The sequence below is a fragment of the Perissodus microlepis genome, chromosome 19 (genome assembly GCF_051167445.1).
Source record: "Perissodus microlepis isolate ML-2025 ecotype Zambia chromosome 19, ASM5116744v1, whole genome shotgun sequence".
NCBI classification, from domain to species: domain Eukaryota; kingdom Metazoa; phylum Chordata; class Actinopteri; order Cichliformes; family Cichlidae; genus Perissodus; species Perissodus microlepis.
Window position 1 is genome coordinate 16,513,875 of NC_140479.1, and position 22,137 is coordinate 16,536,011.

Genomic DNA, 22,137 nt, shown 5'->3' on the forward strand with positions numbered 1-22,137 from the left:
TCGTTTTTGATGTAGTTATGGTTTAGTATCTCAGCATATCTTTTCAAAAAAAGTTGGATGAATACAATATCTGTTGAGATGTAATTATGACCCCTTAAAGTTATCATTTGCAGGTATTACTGTATTTGAAAATGCTTTACAAGCATAATTTCATGCCACAAAATACAATCAGGAATAATAAAAATATTCTAAATAAGAGAATATCTTTATTTTTCAAAGAGTTAGTGGAAAAAGGTCTGAATTTTTTTGATGTATGATTATAGTAATATTTTAAGTAATTCTTTTTTTAAAAAAAATAAAATTTAAGTGAAAGAATTATCTGATATCAATAGGTCTAAAACCAGATATCTGTAATTTCCTTTATTACCCAACATGAAAGTGGTTTATTTTAAGGCAATAATATTTATCCATGTGTTAGAATATGATATGGGTAATTGTTTTAATGAGTTGATGTTTTCTTTTCATAAAGTTACAGTTCAGTTCAACGTATAGTAACAGTTCAATAAAGAGGGGAATTTGTATTTATTTATTTATTGAATGTAGTATTTTAACAACATACTGACTACTGCTTTACCCATTTGGAATTTACATTTTTACAAAAGCGCACATGAAGGGGGCATACCTTTCAAACTCTGTGTAATTACCGCCACCTGCCGGTAGAAGCTAAAATTTCACGTGAAGGCAGCGACAAAGAAATGCGTTTCTGGTCGCACTTTCAAGCACATAATCGTTAATCATTCTTTTCTGTAGACATTGCAATATAAGCTGAACTGCAGCTGTCGTCCCATGCCTCAAGCTGCTGCTTTAGAACTGCGCCCCCTAGCGAGATACAGCATGGCTGCATTGCATTGAGGATAAAAGCTCCATCATCCTCCTGCGAGACGAGCATCGTTTTGGTGGAGCCAGGGCATTCTCCCAGCCCACGATATACACTCATGACTACCGACTAGGGTCGCTCAGTAACCCACAATCAAAGGGATATAAGGACAGTATTATGGCGAAACACCGTCCAGAAAGAGACAGCTGGGGTGAGTGTACGTACAGTATTTCATATTTCATTGCTTTTCTTGACGGCACAAACCGTTTTTTATCCTCCCTGCCGAGGAGGAGAGGGTGTAAGCCAGTAAGATGTTTATCTCAGACTCCATGATGAAAGGCTTGGTTTCGTTTTGACCGTATCATGACCAGTGTTTATTTATTTGAATGCAGCAATGCATGACGCCATTTATCGGGAGAAATACGTGTTTTTGTGAGTCTCTGCAGGAATATTGTCTAGTCAGGCATAAGCAAGCACAGACCTGTATTTCTAAGACATATTATATTTTTATTCAGTGATCAGCGCGTAGGGAAATGTCTGTTAGTGCACTCTGGACCTCCCTAAGAGGCCTGAAAACCAGCTTCTGGTGTATTTTGTTTATCACAGTGAGCTTCTCGTGATTGTACGTGGTGCATCTGGCATACAATTATGTAATATTGCATCAGAAGATAGCCTCTCATCATCCTCAGGACCACCATCTGCACCCTGACCGTTAATGCCATCATCACTGTTGGTGATTGTCACTGACATCACGCTATGCTCTGTGTTAACTATAAATTCAGGCCTGCAAGGGGAAGGAAGGGGCTGAATGACTGCATTGGGAGTGAGGGGGGAAAGGGTGAAATGCTGCTGTTTGTCATCAGAGAGTTTATCTGGGCTGACCCACTTTAAGCAGACCGCTTCTGACGTCTTCGGCTGTTTTAAGGGCAACAACAGCAGGAGAGGAACACGATCAGGTTAACCAGGCAGGCTCATGATGCCAGGCCTGGTTGAAGAGGCCATTGCAAGAGATGTGAATCCACCCCGATAGTCCCCTTCAAGCCTGAGACGAAACCTTGGATGATTCCTTGCTGAATTATTCACTGTGCATTCTTGGCACCCTTTATTAATCATTTAACACATCCTTAAAATTTTGTCTGCTACTCCTTAATCTGTCACTGCTGCTTTTTTAAAGAGTTGTATCCATGCTTTGATTTGCATTGAAAGCTCAAAATTAACACCACAGCTGCAGTGACTGGAATTAGTGGTGTGTGTTTGGACTTTCTTTCGTCTTCAGTAAACAAACATTACAGTGTGGGGAATTTGGGAGCTCAGAAAGCCTCCAATCATTGCAGGAAGCCCATTTAGCCCTTACACTGTACATGAGACAGCAGAGACTGGAAAGACACTGAGTCACTGCATGGAAAAGTACGGAAAAAACCTCTGAATGCACATGATCTCATTGGATAAAAAGAGTGTGGCCTGATTCATTAGGAATATTATTAACAAGCTTGCAGGCCATGCTATTGATCTGGAGCTGAAACAGGAAGGAGTAATGGACTCAACTTTCCTGTTTCCTCAGTTAATGGACTGCTAAGTGCGCTTATCATCACTGTGAAGAAGTTCTCGCTGTTCAGTAACTCACACAACAACATTTTAGTTGGTGTTTCATTGACACAATAAATTCTTTAAATAAAACATTTTGCCTTCATCTCTGTGTTTGACTGTAATGTTAATGCTGTTTTCTTGCTTCAGGTTTTATGATTTCCCACGACTGTCTTCTCTTCCAGGGTCCCTCAGTGATAAAAATGTCTATGATTGGAGCTCGGAGGAGGAGGAGCCAGACGGACGAGCTCGGCCCATCCAAGTGCTGCTGGTCAAAGATGACCACACCTTTGAGCTGGATGAGGTGGCGCTGAGCCGCATCCTGCTGTCTGAGGAGGTCAGAGATCGTGAGGTGGTGGCCATCTCCGTGGCCGGGGCTTTCCGGAAGGGCAAGTCTTTCCTCATGGACTTTATGCTGCGTTACATGTACAACCATGTAAGTCTCTGCAAAAGCATTACTCCAGTCTGCGTGGTATAGATCATACAGTCTGTGTGCGTGAATCGGCTCAGTCGTGCTGGTGGAAAAGTTCCCGATTTAGCTTGTGAGTTGATGTAGCACATAAAAAATTGAAATATAGCAAAGGAACTGGCAAAAAAGAAGAATATTTATGATATTATATTACTACATGCATGCACCAACCTGCTTATGTACAGTAATCTTGGATTAAAATGGCTATGCATTTCTTTATCTCCCTTTATCCTATTTATACCTTATTTTTTTTCAAGCAGCAGATCAAATTTTTTTAAAAAAGAGCAATATTTCAAAGCCACTGAGGGTAAAATGACCTGTTAGCCTAACATGTGATCTGTCGGTGCTCAGGCGTCTGAAAACTGGCTCGGCAATCCAGAAGAACCTCTGACCGGCTTCTCCTGGAGGGGCGGCTCAGAGAGGGAGACCACCGGGATCCAGATCTGGAGCGAGGTCTTTCTGGTGGACAAACCAGACGGAAGAAAGGTGAGACTGTATTTCATCCCACGACTGGACGAGTAGGTTAAAGTGCAATTGAGTGTTTAATTAAATATCACACATATACTTGTTTAACCTCTTTACAGTGACACCTTTATATTCTCAATGAGCCTGGCAACAGGTCGTCTTAAAGCTTCTCACCTTCACAGTCGTAGCTGCAGCTTTGGTTGGATAACTTGAAAGGAGTCTTTTGTGGTTTAGGACATTTTTTATACCTGCATCAGCCAAATGTTTCTAACATTTTGCATCAAAGGTTGGTCGTTCTTTTTAGTTTCATTCAAAACGAGCTGCTGAAAATGAATGGTTGCTTTAGGCACTTTCTGTTCTCTGGAGTGTAAACACTCCACACGCTGTATTAAAACTCACTTTCCTCAGTACAGCACATCCACGGCGAACATACTGACTCCTGCAGCAAAGGTGAATGCGTTCATCTGTCTCCTCACACAGGTTGCTGTGCTGCTAATGGACACGCAAGGCACATTTGACAGCCAGTCGACGCTGAGGGATTCAGCCACTGTGTTCGCCTTGAGCACCATGATAAGCTCCATGCAGGTGCAGTGACCTTCAGTCATCTGATCCAGCTTAGCTTTAGAAAAGACTAAGTATTTGTAAAAATGCATGCATGTACTTTGAAGTTTGTTTGGGATGGACTATCTTAGTGATGATTTTTTTTTTTAAATAAAACTGTCATGAAATTCTTTAGAGACGTTAATGACCCCAGAAGTTTTCCTATAGCGCCACCACAAGACTGACGTCTAGTTTTGGGTGAAAAGTCTCCAAAACTAGTTATTTTCTTTCTACTCAAGCACACCTGCCAACTGCATCATTGTTCAGAAGAAATGGCCCATCTGTCCCTACCCTGTTTCCTCTTTCGGCGGAGGTCTAATGTTAATTAGCTGCATGCTTGTTTTGGAAATAAAATAGTTCCTCTGTTTGTAACAAGCTCAGATTTATAACAAAGGTTTCCATGCTAACACACCAAACTAAGACACAGGTGCTACATATTATGCCTGCTAATCCCGTTTGTTCCTTAATGCCTAATGGACTATTTGGTCAATAATTTAACCTGGACAGATTTACCACATTCTTCAAGTTGTACATGTTTAAAGAAAAAACCCCTCTAACTCAATGGCCTCTCTCAGGTTTACAACATCTCACAGAATGTGCAAGAGGACGACCTTCAGCACTTGCAGGTAAAATTGCCTTTCAGTTATTACAGGAAAATACAGTACTGCACTAAAGTCCTCAGCTACCCCCCTCCTTTCATTTCACCAGACCTTCTTATATATTTTAAAGTGGTGTTGATCAATAGTTCTCCAGGCTTTCTGACAGTCTTTTAAAGTTTCTTTTTCTTTTTGGACTTTGGCTGCTTTTTACTCATTTTCAGTCTAGTTGTTGTGTCTGACCGTTTTCACAGGAATGTTTTTTTGTTTTGTTCGATAAACCACTTAACACTGACCTATGAATCATTTAAGCATAAAAAGAGCACATAGCTCAAAGTATAAGCATGTCATATCTCAGCATGGTGTGCTGTATGTCCTTAAAAATTTGAGGAAACTGAACAAGCGGAGGACAAAAAAAGAAATGAAAGGTCTAAAATAAACCATCTACAGCACGTGAACAGTATCTGAAAGTCGTGAACTTAAGAAACCAGAAAAAAAGAACCCAGCAAAGATGTGACACTGGACTATACAGATGCATCTGACCCTTCAGTTGGTACATCTACTGTTTACTAAAGCCTTATCAGAAATGGTCTCAGTGGAAGGGAGGCTGCTGAAGCCATTTATAAGGAAGGGAAACCGAGTGAAAGGACTGGTGTAGGCCAGATTACACAAGAACTGGACTGAAAATCAGTGGCAGCAGGTCTTAATTTTGAACATGACTTCTTCTTTTGGCTTGTCCCTTTAGGTTTGCCACACCTTCCTCCATCTCTTCCTATGTCTACCATACTCTTCTTTCAGATTATTTTTTAACAATGAAAAGGATCAAACACAAACACACTGTCAATGCAGCAAAAGCATACCTCGAAAGAAAAAAATACAATGAAACACTGCAAGTTGTGGATTGGTTTCCCCACCTCAATATTATTGAAGCAGTGTGGGATTATCTTGAAACAAGACATAATAAAAGGTGGCCACAATCCAAAGAGGAGCTTTGTTTATGCCTTATAAACTGTATTTTCATATATGGAGCTGGAGCTATTTCCATTTTTTCCTAGCAAAATATAAATAAATTGAGTGTGGTTCAAGACTTTTGCACAGTACTACAACTCCTTCGACTTGTTTATATATTAATATCAGAATTATCATCCTCACACATTAGTTCTTCAAATTACTTGTTACAATATTGTTACTTTATTTCAGCTTTTCACTGAGTATGGAAGACTAGCTATGGAGGAGACTTTCCTGAAACCATTCCAGGTATTTTCTATTTAAAGGATATATATTTAGTATTTCTATTAACACATTTTTATGTCTCAAAATTATTTGCGTGAGTGAGCCCACTTTATAACACAAAAATTATAATTTCCTTCCTAGTCCATGATTTTCCTGGTTCGAGACTGGAGTTTTCCGTATGAGTTTCCCTATGGACAGGAAGGCGGCATGAAGTTCCTCGAGAAGAGACTTAAGGTCAGACATCACAGATGTTACTGAGATAGAAGGTCACACCACTTTCAGTCCTGTCACATCAGTTTCCTGTGCAGCCTTTGCAGTGATGTGGTTGCTTACTGCTGCTGAGACTAGCTTAACCAAAGCACATCTTAAACTTGGTGGTTGTCTTCGTGTTTGCGGTGCAGATCTCAGAGAACCAGCATGAAGAGCTGCAGAATGTGCGGAAACACATCCACTCCTGCTTCACCAACATCTCCTGCTTCCTGATGCCTCACCCTGGCCTCAAAGTGGCCACCAACCCACACTTTGATGGGAGAATCAAAGGTACATTTTCTTCATTGCTCACTTACACCATATGCACCTTTCATTCAGGTATAGTATTGTTTGTGAAAGGCTTGGGAAAAACTTCGCAGCCAAATTTCTTGGAACTTGGTGAGGAGGTGATGCTCGGGCAAAAGAAGACCCCATAAAATTTGAAATACTGCATCAGCATTGGACATTAACCTTGGCGGAGGATGCACTCTGCAAATGTACTTCTAGTTTTGAACACCTAATATTGTTTAGTTCCCTCACTTCAATCATGACATGGAACCTCTCGGTCTGTCCTGCGATATCTGCGATCAGGATATTAGGTCTTAAAAGTTGCTGGTGGGGCCTCTATAGATCAGACATGTTTAGATATATCTTGAAAATGCTCAGATTGAGATATGAGGGCTCTGGAGGTTTTTCTAAAACTCGTCGAGGCCTTGCTGGGCAGGTTTTTTTGGGTCTTGCATTTTGTCCCAAAGAAGGCTTCTGCTGTCAGTGAGTGACTTTGCCATGCTGTACACACTCACCAGTCGTTGTCCTCTCTGTCTAGAGATTGATGGTGAGTTTATAAACAACCTGACGGTCTTGGTCCCCTGGCTCCTCAGTCCTCGCAACATCGATGTGAAGGAGATCAACGGCAGCAAAATCACGTGCAGAGGCCTGCTGGAGTATTTCAAGGTTAGAACAAAGCACTGTGGTGATATGCACAACAACCAGACTCTGTCCTTTCTTTATTTAAAGTGCCATATTTCCACATATGACTGATCAAATGTAACAAATTAACTTTTTCATTTGTATTTTTTTTTTGTATTTGTAGGCTTACATCAAAATTTACCAAGGCGAGGAGCTGCCACATCCAAAGTCAATGCTACAGGTATATTTTTAATGATTATTTTGCTAACATACAATAAAGCTTTGCACTCAAGATACACCTATGGTCAGAGGTTTACATATACTCATCTGGACATTATTTTAATGGTAATTTGGAGATTATAATGGTTTCTTTGGACTGTTTTTTTTTCAGGATAGGATGATTGGATGGCATATATCCTTAATGACTTTAAATAACAAAAATCAAGTGCACAATTTTAAATTTAATTACTGTAATTTTTGGATTTTCTCTATTCCACAGAGAGTCAAAAGTATACATGCATGTTGAAATATATATTTACAGTTACTTTAGTCTTGTAATTGATCACGCAGTATTTTAAACTGTGACAGCCGAGGTCTGTTAACTTTTCATCAGTGATCATGATTGACAGCAACTGGTAGTTTGTCTTTGCCGCATAAAAAGAATTTGTTTGACAGCAATCATTGGATTGATCAATACTCAGAACAATGGGAAACTCCAAGGAACTCAATGAAGATCCAAGAAGTAGAAATGTAGAGTTAGATAAGTTAGGAAGGTCTCTTGGAGCCATTTCTAAACAACTGCAGGTTCCAAGATAATCAGTTCAAACAATTGTGTCACCACTTTGCTAAGGTCTGGAAGAAAACCCAAACTTGCCCCTACATGAGAGGAACTTGATTAGGATTTTCAGGAACAATGCAGCAACCACCGAGGCTCAAGCCTTCAAACTTAAGAACACTGTACAAGCTGTTCAGCATGGTGGTGCTAGCATCATGCTCTGTTTTGCTGCTAGTGGTACTGGTACATTGCACAAAGTGGATGGAATAAAGGAGGAGGATTATCTCCAAATTCTTCAACTTATGAGACAATGTTCCCAAACACACATCAAAAGTTATGAAATGGCCTTCCCAAAGCCCCAACCTCAACCTTAGTGAAAATTTGTTGACTATGCTTAAAAGCCAGGGCTGTGGTCAAATATCCAGCCATAATTATGCCAGAAAGTTGTTGATGGCTACTAAAAATACTACAAAATATGAGCTTAGATGTATGTATATATTTGAGCCTGAATCTAATAATAATATAAGAAGAGTTCAAAGAAATCCTTAAAAGCCCCAAATAACCATGAAAATCAATGATGAGTGGACGTAAACCTCTGATCCCTGCTGTAAGCTTATCCATACTGTTAATTTCTGGTTGCTGACATTGATCCTTACATGATATTTCCATTTGCTTCCCCTCAGGCCACAGCTGAGGCAAATAATTTAGCAGCTGTTGCAGCTGCAAAAGATCTGTACAACAAGAAAATGGAGGAGGTAGGTGAAAACAGATTTGTAAGTGAATGTCCAGTAGCTACCAAGTGACTTCACCGACTCACTGCTGTCACTTCTCACAGGTCTGTGGAGGTGATCGGCCTTTCCTCGCCCCCAGTGAGCTGCAAGCCCGACATAGCGCCATCAGAGAGGAGGCGCTGCAGGTGTTTAAGGGTGTGAAGAAGATGGGAGGGGAAGAGTTCAGCCGCCGCTACCTGCAGCAGCTGGAGGGAGAGATCGACGAGGTGTTCGTCCAGTACATCAAGCACAATGACTCCAAGAACATTTTCCACGCAGCCCGCACGCCGGCCACACTGTTCGTGGTCATCTTTGTCATGTACGTAGCCGCGGGTATCACAGGCTTTGTGGGCGTGGACATCATTGCCAGCTTGTGCAACATGATCCTCGGCCTGGCACTGATCACTCTGTGCACCTGGGCTTACATCCGGTACTCTGGGGAATATCGAGAACTCGGTGCCGTCATTGACCAGGTTGCTGGTGCGCTGTGGGACCAGGTAAATAAAAAGAATAACCTGTCTAACTTATCAGTAGGTAGATGGTAATGGTGGCTGCTTAGACTTTGTACAACTATAAAAGTAAGAAAAAAGGAGAACGATTTGTTTGGTATTGAAAAGATGTCAGGTGAGTGAAAATCATCACATGCATTCAGGTTTTGAGCACTTATACTGTTATCAGGTCTGGTATCTCTTGCGGTTTGATTAGTTTAGGGACGATTGTAGGTTCAAACTTTTACGGGGGCTCGACTCCCAAACAGAATGTCCTTAGTGTCCTGTAATGTTAATGGAATATGATGTTTCCAGATGTAATCAACCCTTTTCACATTTGCAAACCTCAATTCAACTGGATAAACGTCACAATGTTACCCTCAAAAGCAAACTAATCAGACCTATTGTAGTGTCTAAGAATATTTCAGAGTGAATAATCAAAGATTTTAATATATATTCCACCCATTTTAGGGTGGAGCCTTTAGTTATCAAACCCGAGACAAGACTCTGTCATTAAAGAATTTAATGAACCATTTGTGGCAAAGCAGATAAGATGAAAAACACGCACAAAATTATTTCAGTCTCTTAATCAGATTGAGGCAATCCACCAAATCATCAAGCACTGACAGTAGCATCATTGTACAAACCCTCCCTTTATGCAGATGCAGCAGAGAGCAGCATGTACCCCACTTTTACGAGTAGAGAATAGATTTGTAGTCCATCCAGAAACTAGAAAGTGACCAAAATATAATCTTATAATAATTATTATAAGAGCAAGTGGGACAACTCACTGCTTAATTATGTGAAATCTTCATCAATGAATGTGGGAAAGCAGAAGCTACAGCTTTATCATTTTGGGTGAATTTAAATGTCACAGTAAATAAAAGACATAAATGGATCCATAGCAGTTTATAGCAATATTCAAACTGAATACAGGCTGCTGCTGGACATCTGGATCTGAAGCTGTACTGTAAACAAACACTAAAGAGCAATTTCATCCGAATAAGCATAGAAACTTTTAACAAACTAAAATGATAATGCATATCAGCTCCTTTCCTGTGAACTGCAGTATATCAGCAGACTAGGGGATCAGAAGGTTAAAATAAGCTAATAATCTCTAGTGATTTAATGTTTTTGACCCTATTTAGAGAACAAATAAAAATAAGCAGACACTTTAAAGGTCATGCAATATCCCCACTTGATCAGAACAGTTTGAACTTTTGCTGTATTTTAGTTAAAGTGTGTTTTGAATCAACTTCACTGATGTGTGTCATTAAATTACCTCATGGTTTAGAAGGGAAACGTTCACATCTTTAGCCTTTAACAGCAGCACAAAAGATATGAGATTTGCTATTAGCAATAAAACACATGGTTGGAGCTCTAGCTGCTCTAGCTGTCGTGTTACTAAGGATGAAGACTGAGGAAAAACATGAAACCAGAGTCACTGGTAAAAATAATTAATAATAATTAATCATTACCTTTTCTTTTATCTGTACACATTTACTTTATTTTAATATGAGAATATGGCTTTTTCGCTTTAAAATTAGCCATTAAAGACAAATACAATACACAGTATCCATCCACATCTGTTAGAAATGAAAGAGTGTCTTTAAACCACTAGGGGGCAAAAACCTCCTTTATTAGTGGCGGCAGCAAATCCATACAAGCCTAAGAGCAACAATTGTGCACTGTTAACGAAGAATCTGTATGTGCTGTTTGTGTTACATGTTCACTACATGTGCTCACACTGTATGTTTGTTTCTTTTAACGCCTCTGCAGGGGAGCACAAACGAGGTAAGTAGAGCAAATCAATTGGAAGTATTAACAAGAACACATTGCTACTGGTGCATTTCTATGAGATTATTGTCATCAAACTCAAGTTCTGCTCAAATTATCTGAGCTACAGTTAAATTTCCTCTTGTGCAGCCTTATGTTCCCTGAATGAAGACACCTCAATTCACACCTTAAGGCTGCTTTATGAATTAAAAATTCTCTGTCTTAATTTTTAATGACTTTATTTGACTGTTATGATGAATAGTATGAACACCTGATTTTTCTGTTACAGTAAACCATCTCAGTTTAGCAGATATCACGGCCTCTGCTCTCCTCTCCACTCTAAGAGATTTGATACTGTTGATGAACAGGTTGCTTTCAGCTTTGATGGTTGAAATCATATTGGGCTCGTCTATACATAGTTTAAACAGTTGCTGAAGATATTTTCAAATTAAGATTTCAGATGATTTCCCTCTTGGATCAAAATTTGCATTGTTATATTATTCTATGAATAGTAGTTATTATTAGGCCGATCAGCACTTTGATGAAAGGCCTATTTTTATGGTAATAGGGCAGTTTTTAATGCCGTTGGCCCGATGCAAACAAAGCTTTTTCCAAACAGACTGCTTCCCTTCCTGGTCTAAACTTCTGAAACAAAATGTGCCCAGGACTGAAAAAGCCGAGACTCATAAATCCATGGCATTTGACTTTAAAGCAGATTATATTACATATCTTTAACCTTCTATAGTCTTTTTAGTTGTGAATGATTGTGAATGACGTGTTAATCAAATTCAAATTGAGTTTGTTTTCATATTTTGTGCAGAAAATATACTCAGATTGTCCTGAAAAATGACCTAAAGTTAAAATTTTATATGTAAACAGTGGGCTGTGTATAGACATCAACTGAGTGCTCCCTGATTTCCCATTTTAAGCTTATTAAATCAGGCTTAAATCAAGCTGGTTTACAACAGCTCTCAGGGAGCTTACTTTCTCTTTCCATTTTTTGTTGTCAGAATCAGCAGATGTAACATTTATGAATCAGTTGATTTAGTGTTTCAAATCAAATATGAATGAAGAAAACTGATAAAAGTAGCCACTGGAAGCCTGCTGTGCATGTTTCAGCAGTGTGGAAATAAAGAGAGCAAACAGAGTGAATAAGTTATATAAGAATAACTTGTTTTCAGGTCTACAAAGGTACAAAGGAAGTCAAAAAAAACATCAGTGTTGAAATGCTTCTAATCCATATGACTAGATTAAAAAAGAAACCCAGCTCCCAGTTTCTGTTTCTAAAAGTATACAGATGCAGTGATAAACCACTTGATATACACTGATCATTGTACAAAATATGTGTGCATAGCTTTAGCTTTACCAGCTTTCTAATACTATAAGCATGTTCATGCATGATGGGTAAATGAATGAATGGACTTTGTTGTCGTGATCTTGTTTATGTGTGAAAATGTAACTCCGGTGTTTCCTGCAAAAGTAATCCATAAGATAAATAACTAACCAGCTCCATGTTCTCTCCATAGGCTCTCTACAAGCTGTATAATGTAGCAGCCAATCATAGGCACCTGTATCACCACGCCTTCCCTGGGCATCAGGTGGAGGAGGTGGCTGAGGAGCAGGACAAGAAGAGGGACTGATTAGTTCAAAGACAGAACATGTCAGAGATTTCCTCGTGATGGACCGAGGGAGGAAGCGGAGGAGGAGGAAGGCAGATGAATGCCCTCACCCATCAGGCACTCTTTAACTCTGGTACTGGCTGCCGCAGCAAGCCACTACTGGTCGTTCACTTCTTTAACCCTTATAACGGACTGTTTAATGTTCATGCATATGCCGAGAGCATCTCCTCAGTGGGTGGCTGCTTCTAAGCATTGGATGCAATGTGTCATGGTCTTTCACCTTTAGTTCGTGAAGCAAACACACCTGTACAAATACCGCGGGCACTCTGCTGGAGGAGACTGCTGTTTATTTCTCATCGAGCGTTTATTTTTATTTTTTTCTCCATCATTCATCACTGACAATGATTTTTAAAGTATATTCAAATCTGTGAAACCCCCGTTTGTGACAATTGTTCTGTTCTTTGAAGTTTTAGTGTTGTTTATAAGGAACAATATCTATGACCTGCAATGTTTGAAAGACAAAATATGTACTGTATATTAAATAATGAAGCGTTACAAACATCATCAGCATGGTAAGTGGTTAATGTCTGTCATCTTTAAGCTCTAAAAGCAGGTATACTTTATAAAAAAATAGCTGAATGGTTGTGACTAACTGGTATTGTGCCATAACATGTAAAAAAAAAGAGAAAAAAAAAGATTTCTCACCTGCTGCAGCCTGGCTACATGCAGACACTCCATGGCACACGAGTTAGTTTTAGGGCTTGGTGTATCTGTGTGCTACGGCACTGGTGGGAGAGACAAAAGTTTACATAACATAGCCGACATTATCTCACTTTATAGTCTGCTTGCAGTTTTGTAATCACGCATCATCCCAGTGATCGTTATATGTGCGTTTGGCTTTTGAGGTTTGGGAGGAAAGAGCAAGGTTAGGTTTCCATTGTGATGTAGTTAGGGGGGGGGCATTGTTGTGTGTTTCACTGAATGTTCGAGCAAATCCGAGGAATGTAGCTATTCTGTGGCCACCGGGGGAATCAAAGCTAGATGCTATTAGGCGTGGCGACAGGCCTGCTTTGGAAACGGAGCCTCATTCCACATCTCTTTCATCATCTTCTCACACTTAAACCGAATCATCTGTGCAAAACTGCAGCATGGTGAAAGAGGCTTTTCGTGTTTCCACAACAGCTTGCATTTTTAAACAAAAGGCTTGTATCGGTGATGGCTCTTTTTTGGTGTTTGAATACTTCGGCTTAGTAGACTGTTACTGTATATTTGTACACTGTTTTAACTCCTTGAGTCACTGCGCTGTAAAATGTTTCCATCACATACAAAGCTGCAGCAAAACTTTTCTATGTCTTCTTTCTTTTTCTTCCCCCCTCCCATTTAGATCTGCCCACCAACCGTACAGGAACACTGTCATGCATATTTAGCAAGTTTATAGTGAGGTTTGACCTCAAGGGTTGAAAATTTAAAGGCACTGCAGCAGAGTGGCTTCTAGAGTCTTCCACAATCTATAATCAACATCAGCGAGGCCTTCACACAAAGAACCATCCAAGACCAGTTTAAGATTCGTGATGTTCTGAAATCCCTTTCTATTTCATGACTATGTTTTTGGGTGTTGTGTCCATTAAGAAGTCAGAAGAACAGTATTTGTTTACACTGTGTTGGAATATCTCGTCTGTGAGACAGAGCTTTTCTTTCATTCCTAAAGCATCACCTCTCAATGTGGTGGGAGGACTGAAAGGTCAAATGAATCAACCTTTTTTTGTGAGCTCCTTCAAATTGACTCTGCTTAGTTTTCAGCACACGCATTGCAAAAAAATTCAGTTGCAAAGAAAAGACCTAATAAAGATGGACCAAATTAATGAAATCTAGACTTGAGTTTTCTTACAATCAGAAATGTTTTAAATACAAGTCCTACGAGGCGTACCGGCAGTGTTTTAAATGGCTCTGCCATTATAAAACACTGTGGGAAGACCGGCAAGCAGCAGGAGGCAACAACTGTACATCCATACGTGTATTTTTTCTTCACTGCAGACTTTATTGCTTATGTCCTGTAATTGCAATTCACAAAATCAGGTATGAACAAACTGTAGACATTGTTCTGAGGAGATGTGATAGAGGCCCAAAGAGAAGCCCAATGTTCTGTACAAACCTATTCCACTGCTCCCAATTAGGACATTCAGAAATGTTTAGGTTCCTCTGATACACAGGACTCCTTAAACATTTTATATACTGAGAATAACACATTATCACTGGTCTCCAGTAGACAAAAAAAAGTAAGAAAACATTTCTGAGTATCTTAAGAGGAGATAAAAGCTGATTAGTGATCAGTAGAATATGTGTCCAAGAACCTGGACTTCTGTTATATCAGTGAAGCAAGATGTCAGGCCATAAACATAAAGCATGAAAAAACTGAAACAAAGGGAAAGTAAAGTTTTTGGCAAAATGAATGTGACTTCTTTAAAAAAAAGTTCCAGTAGCTTATTTGTGTTTAATTAAATGCACAAAAACGTGAATTTTCCTGACGAACAATAATGCCGAGAGACACTCAAACCACCGCATCAAATCTGATGCTCCATCAATCAAAAAAGAAAAATCTAAAATTAAATATCTGTTAAGGTTTTGGTGGATTGTCTTAAAAGTATGTCATAAAAAAAGGAACAATGTACGCTTTCTGTGTGTGGTTTCAGTTTATGACAGTAACAGAGCAAAGGAAAGAAGACATGAAGTCAAATTAGAAAAAGCTGCCTGTCGTTTTCTCCCACAGGAAAAAATGACGGAGTAGCTGGCGTATACACGATATGAGCAGACGTAAAACTGCTGCACTTTGTTTTATTAAAGGCACAATGTCAGGATGCTTTTGTAACAAATACCCAGAGCTGATTTTTCACACTCTGTGCTTCTCAGTCTTTAAAAAAGGAATTCAAACAGCAATTTTCCCAGGTCGGTGGCTTTCAATGGAACCACAAGCAGTTTCCCATGATGCAACACATTATTTCTTCATTCTAGTGTTTTGTTATTTTTTGTTTTTGTTTCTATCAGTCATCCATAAACGGAGTGTCACATGGCCCCCACCATGGCCATATATGTATCTCGACCTCCTGGCTGATATATTTGGATCAAGCAAAGGCACAGATGTGTTTGGTAAAGAGGCAATTAAGAGTCAATCATGATTTCAAAGGCAGCTCTGACCGCTCCCAAACTGAGGAAACCTCAGAGAGGTGTGGCACTGAGAAGTCCCTGCTGCACACACACGCACACACACATCACATGTTCCCTATGAAGTTCTTGTTGGACTGCTGGGCGTACCACTGTTGCCGCTGTTTGCGTGCCTCCACCTCCGACAGCAGCGCCTGCCGGTACGCCTCATAGGACTTGACGATGTGTTCGAGCTCCTTCATGAAGAGCAGCTTCAGCATTCCCTGGTACGTGTCCAGGTCTGCCAGCTGGAACAGCTCCCACTTCAAGATGTGGTCGTACCTGATGTAAAGGAGAGGAGAGACACTGTACCTTTAAAGTTACCCTTTGGGCTGGTTTGAAGATCTATCAGTCACTTCTTTGTGACAAAAATACTTTTATTTGGTAAGATTTTTTTTCAGGGCTTCTCTATTCAATATGTACAAACTCTGAAATAAACACCGATTTGGAATGCAGTTTTCCACAAATAAACATACATGTTTTTGAGGTATTAAAAAACACTATACAATAAATACATTACATATTTAAGTACCTAAGGATAAACATAATGCTTTTCCATTTCCGTAAGTTATAAGGTCAATTGACCAAAACGACCAAAAAATACTGATTCTACACTTTTGGTAAGAGCTTGAAAATAACTCGCCTATTTGGTTACTATCAAAAAAAAAATATGTCCAGGATTAAATAAAAAGTAGAATAAGAAACTTAGAATTATTAAGTTGAAATTTTGAGATACTAACCCCGAATTTTGACTTATGGGTGGCATTTTTCCCCCCCAGTGGCTTCCATAAATTCCTCCTTTTAGTACCTCCCTTTGTTTGTACATTTACCGATTACTGACTGACCAGAATACTATTAACTAGACAAATGTCAGATAAGACTGAGTTAGACTCACTTGAGTGGTGCACGAGCATACACCTGCAGCCAGTCTGGGATCTCGGCTGTGTGGTATGGGTTAGCTGGCACGAGGACTGGCTGGTTCCTCTCTGCAGGACGTGGCTGATAGGCCACGGGAGGTGGTAGTGGTGGGGGCTGATCGTAGCGAGGTACGCTAGAATACAAAGAAACATCATCTCTATTGTGATGAGGTAAATTTTCTACTAAGTAAAGAAATAGTAGAACTTTAGTTGCTTAAAGAACTAAAAGCAGCGTTTTTTAATGCTTCATACCTTGGAGCACATGGATGACGGTATTGTGCCCTCTTGTTTATGTGATCCACATAGTAGACCCCAAACTCAGCGGACTCCACCTTCTCCCAGCCTGGAGGGAGCCCCTCCCTCTCGAGAGGGTGGCTCCAGTGTGTAGTGTTAGTGTTGTGGTCGATGTAGTACTTCCTGCCACGGATGGTCCAGTCAACGGTCCAACCGGCCGGAAGGGGGAGGTCCTCCCCTGTCAGACTGGACAGGTTCCCCAGAGACTTGGCCTGTATTCGACCTATGGCTGAGAAGAACAAACATTTCTTTTTTAGAAACCCTAAGGGAGAGGCAGAGATGTCTGACCAATCATACAGAGGAGCAGCTGCTGGCTAACAGCGCCCCTGGGAAAGAAGAAATATTTGGAGAAATTTATTAAAAACTGCCTGTGTGGGAAAGTGTCATATAAAGCAGAGGACAGTACAGAGTTTAAACTTTAAAACTGAGATTGCTCGACTCTGTGATTGTTGTGACAGAGGGCCATCTTATTCTAAGTGACACTGTGTGATGAATGGTAGGAAATGGGATTGTTGATACTTTTAGACAGGAAGGCAGAGAGCTCTGCATGGCCAGCCATACACACAGGGCCTTTCACTGGGCGAGAACAAACGGCTGTAAGAGGCGACAGCAGAGAGGGTTCATGCAGCGGGTCCTGTACTTTTATTGGAGAATAACGTCAGCGAGGAATGTCAAGTCGACAGCTGTGTGGATGTGGATGAGCGTGACTCAAAGCAAATGAGCTTGCAGAAACCAAGAATTCCAAATACAGGGGAACGCTAAAGGATCTCAGCGAAATGGCGGCTACAATCTGATAAATTCTACGCTAGAGTGACAGCAACAGAGGTGGAGCTCTTTGCCAGCTGCTGAATGAAGGGAAGGAATGTGTGAGAGCTCCACAGAAATGCACTCCTCCTCCTACACCACCCCCATCTCATCATCGTGATCATCATGTTTGCCCTTTCCTTCAGAAAAAAAATGCTCACAGCAGACCTAAAGCTTAAAACATCACAGGAATTTCTTAGATTACAGTGAGGTGGGCTGAATGAAACAAAGTGGGTAGACTGATAACATCAAGTTAGGGAAAACACCACTGAAAACATGGAAAGGAGAGAGTGAGAGAGAGAGAGAGACTGGGATAATTTATGAAAACATCAATCACACACAAGAAAATAACATATGATTAACTATACCAGGCTCATCCTTTCAGGGTTTGCAGAGGGACAACTTATGCCATTTCTGTTTGACACCTGGACTCTAGTAGCTCAGCAGCTTTTTGCACAAGTTCAAAATAAGCCTAAATTGTCTCATATCAACCCCTTTTATCAGGTGAGGAACCGCATATGACTGTCTGTGAGGTGTGGAACTTTCTCCCAACCAATCAGGGAAGATCAAGCTATGTGACAGACAGTGACATCTGATAAATCTGCAGTGGCCCAGAACTTTTCAAACTTCCAAACCTTCACCCCTACCTACTCCTACACCTGTGGTCGTAACATCAAAACAGTGGTAAATTAACGAAACGCTCAGATTATGTGTTTGCAACATTGTTCTACATGTTGAGACAGATGTTGTTTTGTGTAGGATTTCCACAAATTTGTAAAATTTGTGGCATGAAAAGTGACAACACCATATCTGATCATATTCCCTGTGACCTAAAACTAGTGCAAGTGATGTCAAGCCATTTGTAGACCCATCTTTTTTAAGAAATAGCACGTTATAATGTAGGACTTTAAGTTCGATAGTACACTGGATAATGCCACAGCATTGTATAACATTAAACAGTGATCCATTGAGAAGGTTAAAACACTTGTACACATTTTCAAGCTTATAATTATGAAACGTGATTTCCTGAGTTTTATATTATACCTAAAAGTCATATATAGTTGTTTATTTTTACTGTGAGTCTTTTTTCTACTAAAATTGATTTAATAATTCACTATTTGTTTTTTATTTATCTTTGACTCAATTACATATAAGGAACAAAAGTGGTACAATCAGTACAAATAATACCATTTTTCACTTCTAAGCGGTGGCTCTTTGGGGCGATCGTGGCTCAAGAGTTGGGAGTTCGCCTTGTAATCGGAAGGTTGCCGGTTCGAGCCCCGGCTTGGACAGTCTCGGTTGTTGTGTCCTTGGGCAAGACACTTCACCCGTTGCCTACTGGTGGTGGTCAGAGGGCCCGGTGGCGCCAGTGTCCGGCAGCCTCGCCTCTGTCAGGGTGGCTGTGGCTACCCTGTAGCTTGCCATCACCAGTGTGTGAATGACTGGTTGTGTAAAGCGCTTTGGAGTCCTTAGGGACTAGGAAAGCGCTATACAAATACAGGCCATTTATCATTCTTAGTAGATATTTACAATTTATTTGTTATTTTTTGTTTTCAGTAAATCTACACTTATTGACTCAAAAACATTCCGTCCCTTTTTTTGCAGCTGTCTGATCAGGTTGTTTATGGAAAGAGGGAAACTGCTGTTGTGTCAAAGAATCATGTCACAGAACAGGACAACCTGACTTGAATTTCCAAGTATTTCAATGAGTGCCCTATTAAGAGTTAAGCCTTGACAAAGCCCGTCACGTCATCCACAGCTAACCCCTCTTTCTTTTAACTGGCTGCCATTTGCGAACAGGAGATTTAAACAGCAGGTGTGTGGGGCTTCAGTATAGTATAAGACACCACTTAAACAGTATATACTCTTTTATTTCCCAAGGGGTTTCCACACAAAACCTTCATACCCGATTTGGCGGAGATTTTCCAACAGATGCTTGTGTGATGCAACCCTCCTTATGTGGGCTTGGGCGCTAGCTTGTGCTTCTACCCGGCTGCCTGATGGACCAACAAAAGGACAAGCAAGAGTAGCCCACAGACCAGTTGTACAACATACTTTGGACATCACAGAGCCACGCTGTAATAACATATAGCAGCATTGTACTGACTGGGCTTCATACACAAACATGCTGCAGCGTCTCAAACCTCACTGTGTGTCAAATGTAAGTATAAGGAGATCAGCACATACGTAACAAGGATGATTCATGCCAGCGAGCAGTTTGAGGCTGAGACATTTGACTGGGGGCAGTGTGCAAATTACTAGTTTGCTGGCAGAAAGTTTCAGCAAACACAGAGGTGAAAAATGCAGAGCCTCTAATGCTTGTTTAACTTTACTCCAAACAAGGCTACGTGATAGGCAGGCCTGACATAATACTGAACTGTATACATGACGCTGACAAGCCAGCCACAAAATAAGAGTGTCTTTACGGTAAGAGGAGGACAAGAAGCATTCCCGTGCCCCCCCAATCTCAATGTAATTACACTTACATCATCGTAATGTTTACAACACAGAGCAGTAAAATAAAGACTGAAATGAAATTGCTCTTTTCAATTTGACAACTAGTGGCTTGCATTCCTTTCAGAGTGGCCTCTGTGTGGTTGGACAACCGTCCATAGCACTCAAAACAGAAATTATACATTAGTACAGCCACTGATACTGCTACATCTTGTCATACACCAAAGAAAGAAGTTAAAAAAAAAAAAAAAAAAAAAAAAGAGTTCTCCAAGAGGAAATTTTAAAAGTTGTAGAGCTGCTGATGGGATGTCAGTCATAAACTTTCTAAAACTAGGTGTTTCTTGCTTTTATCACTAAACCTCCCTTAAAATATATAAATAAAGACATGAACAGTGTTAAAAGGGAGCTTCACAAAATAATGTAAAATCTACCTGAAGGGGGTCTGTTTGGAGCTGGGGGAGTATGTTGTCGGGGATGTCTTTGGAAGTTGTGCTCATTATGCTCGTAGTATCTATAGTCTTCAGGAAAGCGGTCTGGGACTCTCCTTGGCTGGCGCTGCTGCTGCTGCTGATGTTGCTGGTTTTCATAATAAGGTTCAGAGGGGTAATAATACCGGGCATCTCCATTCTCAGACATGGGGCTCACGTCTGTAAGGAAGGACTGTGATGAGCCTCCATACTCATGCGAAATGTCTCCCAGACTGCGAGGCAGGTACGGAGGTGCAGATAAGCGGTGGCTCTCTGTGCGGGCCACCTCGTGAGGAGTCTTCTGCACATGGGTACGGGACACCACAGGTTCCCGGCTGGGTGCCAAAGGGTAGGAAGAAGGCACCATTTCTGGCAGAGGGACCTCTGTGCGTCTCGGTATAGTGGGTCCATGACGGATGAAGGAGGGCATAAGATCTGCAACCAGGTCAGCAGAGCAAATGTCAATAAAAGGCAACGCAATATCTGGGAGCTGCTCATGCTTGATGACTTGAAAATAAATAAATAAAACACCATAATAAAAACAGAATATTTTACTAATAGGAGCCAAATCGCGTACTTTTACTTTTCATACCTGAATTATAATATTAACTGACTCTCGAATAAAACATTTACACGAGAAGGTAATTTAGTAATACCCACATTTCTACAAAATACTGCTAGTTTCAGTCGAGTGAACGTTCATAACACTTCTATAGATACTCTAATAGAAACAGCTTAACAGCAGCTATCACAATAATCATAAGTCAGTACAGACACTAAAAATACTTTTAACTAAACTAATCTACTAGTATAATACGCCTTTAGCTGAGTAATTTAAAGCTGTAAGCATTATCTTGTAACTACTGCACTACAACTGGCGCTCATGTAGCATTTAGCTACAATAACTATCATCGTAGCTGTGTTTGGTTAGACTGTACAGCATTAAACTGTTTTTTACAATCGTGGAGCAAGTATAAATGTCCCCACAGAGTCGTTTTACAGTATTTGTTAATGCTAGCTAACTAAGGTTTAACAGTGTTTAACTTTAACTAGCGAGCGAGCTAAGTGATGCTATTCGGGGCTAGCTGACAAGCTAACCACTTGTTGCGCTTACTTCTCAGGAGCGGCGACGTTTCCTTCTTCACATACTTCCCGTGTACCTCGGCTGGTTTGGACGCTTCGTTCTTACTTTTCTTTCGTGAGAGCATAACTCCAGGCTCGGAAAACATCAACAGCACGGTGGGGTAAAGTCATGACACAATCCTTCGACTTTGCAACCATACCGGCCAGTTAGCAAAGCGCGGAAAGTCAACATTTTTCCCCGCAGCTTTGGATTAGCTAGCCGCAGTTAGCCAGCTAACTGAAGCCACAGGGAGCGTCTGTGCTGCTGCAGCGGGTACAGTCCCACTACTGGGAAGTCCTTCCATCTGAAGGAGGAGGAGAGAGGAGCACAAACCACTGTGGGGCCCTTCGGTGACATAAGCACAGTATAAACATATAAAAATATGATTCAGAAAAAACTGTCCTATAGTTAGAAAATATCCGTTAAAATTTTCCCAAATTTAATCACTCACATGGCAAAGCTGAAACTAATAAAAACTAGGCTAAAACGGCACAGAAGGAAGCAAACCCCCCTCTAGAAACTAAACAATG

At 40.5% G+C, this 22,137-nt stretch overlaps 2 protein-coding genes across 3 annotated transcripts; one reads left to right on the forward strand and one right to left on the reverse strand.

Annotated features, from left to right (window-relative positions):
* Positions 1 to 752: 752 nt before the first annotated feature.
* On the forward strand, positions 753 to 14,221 carry atl1 (atlastin GTPase 1). Of its 2 annotated transcripts, none has more exons than XM_084915680.1 (14): positions 753 to 1,034; positions 2,587 to 2,837; positions 3,222 to 3,356; positions 3,816 to 3,920; positions 4,511 to 4,561; positions 5,732 to 5,788; positions 5,906 to 5,998; positions 6,166 to 6,304; positions 6,840 to 6,967; positions 7,107 to 7,163; positions 8,381 to 8,452; positions 8,533 to 8,964; positions 10,735 to 10,749; positions 12,258 to 14,221. In XM_084915680.1, exons 1-14 carry the CDS (start codon positions 995 to 997, stop codon positions 12,369 to 12,371), a joined length of 1,689 nt encoding a protein of 562 aa, XP_084771806.1. In that variant the 5' UTR covers positions 753 to 994; the 3' UTR covers positions 12,372 to 14,221. The 2 variants fall into 2 exon arrangements, with proteins under 2 accessions (XP_084771806.1, XP_084771807.1); XM_084915681.1 differs by having other exon boundaries at positions 755 to 1,028.
* A 144-nt stretch (positions 14,222 to 14,365) lies between these two features.
* sav1 (salvador family WW domain containing protein 1) lies at positions 14,366 to 21,910 on the reverse strand. Its single transcript, XM_084915682.1, has 5 exons — positions 21,599 to 21,910; positions 20,449 to 20,919; positions 16,718 to 16,988; positions 16,444 to 16,599; positions 14,366 to 15,830 (listed from the first exon to the last, which is right to left on the reverse strand). Exons 1-5 carry the CDS (start codon positions 21,711 to 21,713, stop codon positions 15,617 to 15,619), a joined length of 1,227 nt encoding a protein of 408 aa, XP_084771808.1. The 5' UTR covers positions 21,714 to 21,910; the 3' UTR covers positions 14,366 to 15,616.
* Positions 21,911 to 22,137: the final 227 nt, after the last annotated feature.

Coding starts and splice junctions, on each gene's coding strand:
- sav1 (XM_084915682.1), bottom strand. CDS start 21,713: ATGTTTTCCGAGCCTGGAGTTATGCTCTCACGAAAGAAAAGTAAGAAC. Junction 16,989..20,448: donor TCCAAACAGACCCCCTTCAG/GTAGATTTTACA, acceptor TGTTCTTCTCAG/CCATAGGTCGAATACAGGCC. Junction 15,831..16,443: donor TATGCTCGTGCACCACTCAA/GTGAGTCTAACT, acceptor CCTTTACATCAG/GTACGACCACATCTTGAAGT.
- atl1 (XM_084915680.1), top strand. CDS start 995: ATGGCGAAACACCGTCCAGAAAGAGACAGCTGGGGTGAGT. Junction 5,999..6,165: donor TCCTCGAGAAGAGACTTAAG/GTCAGACATCAC, acceptor TTTGCGGTGCAG/ATCTCAGAGAACCAGCATGA. Junction 6,305..6,839: donor CTTTGATGGGAGAATCAAAG/GTACATTTTCTT, acceptor CTCTCTGTCTAG/AGATTGATGGTGAGTTTATA.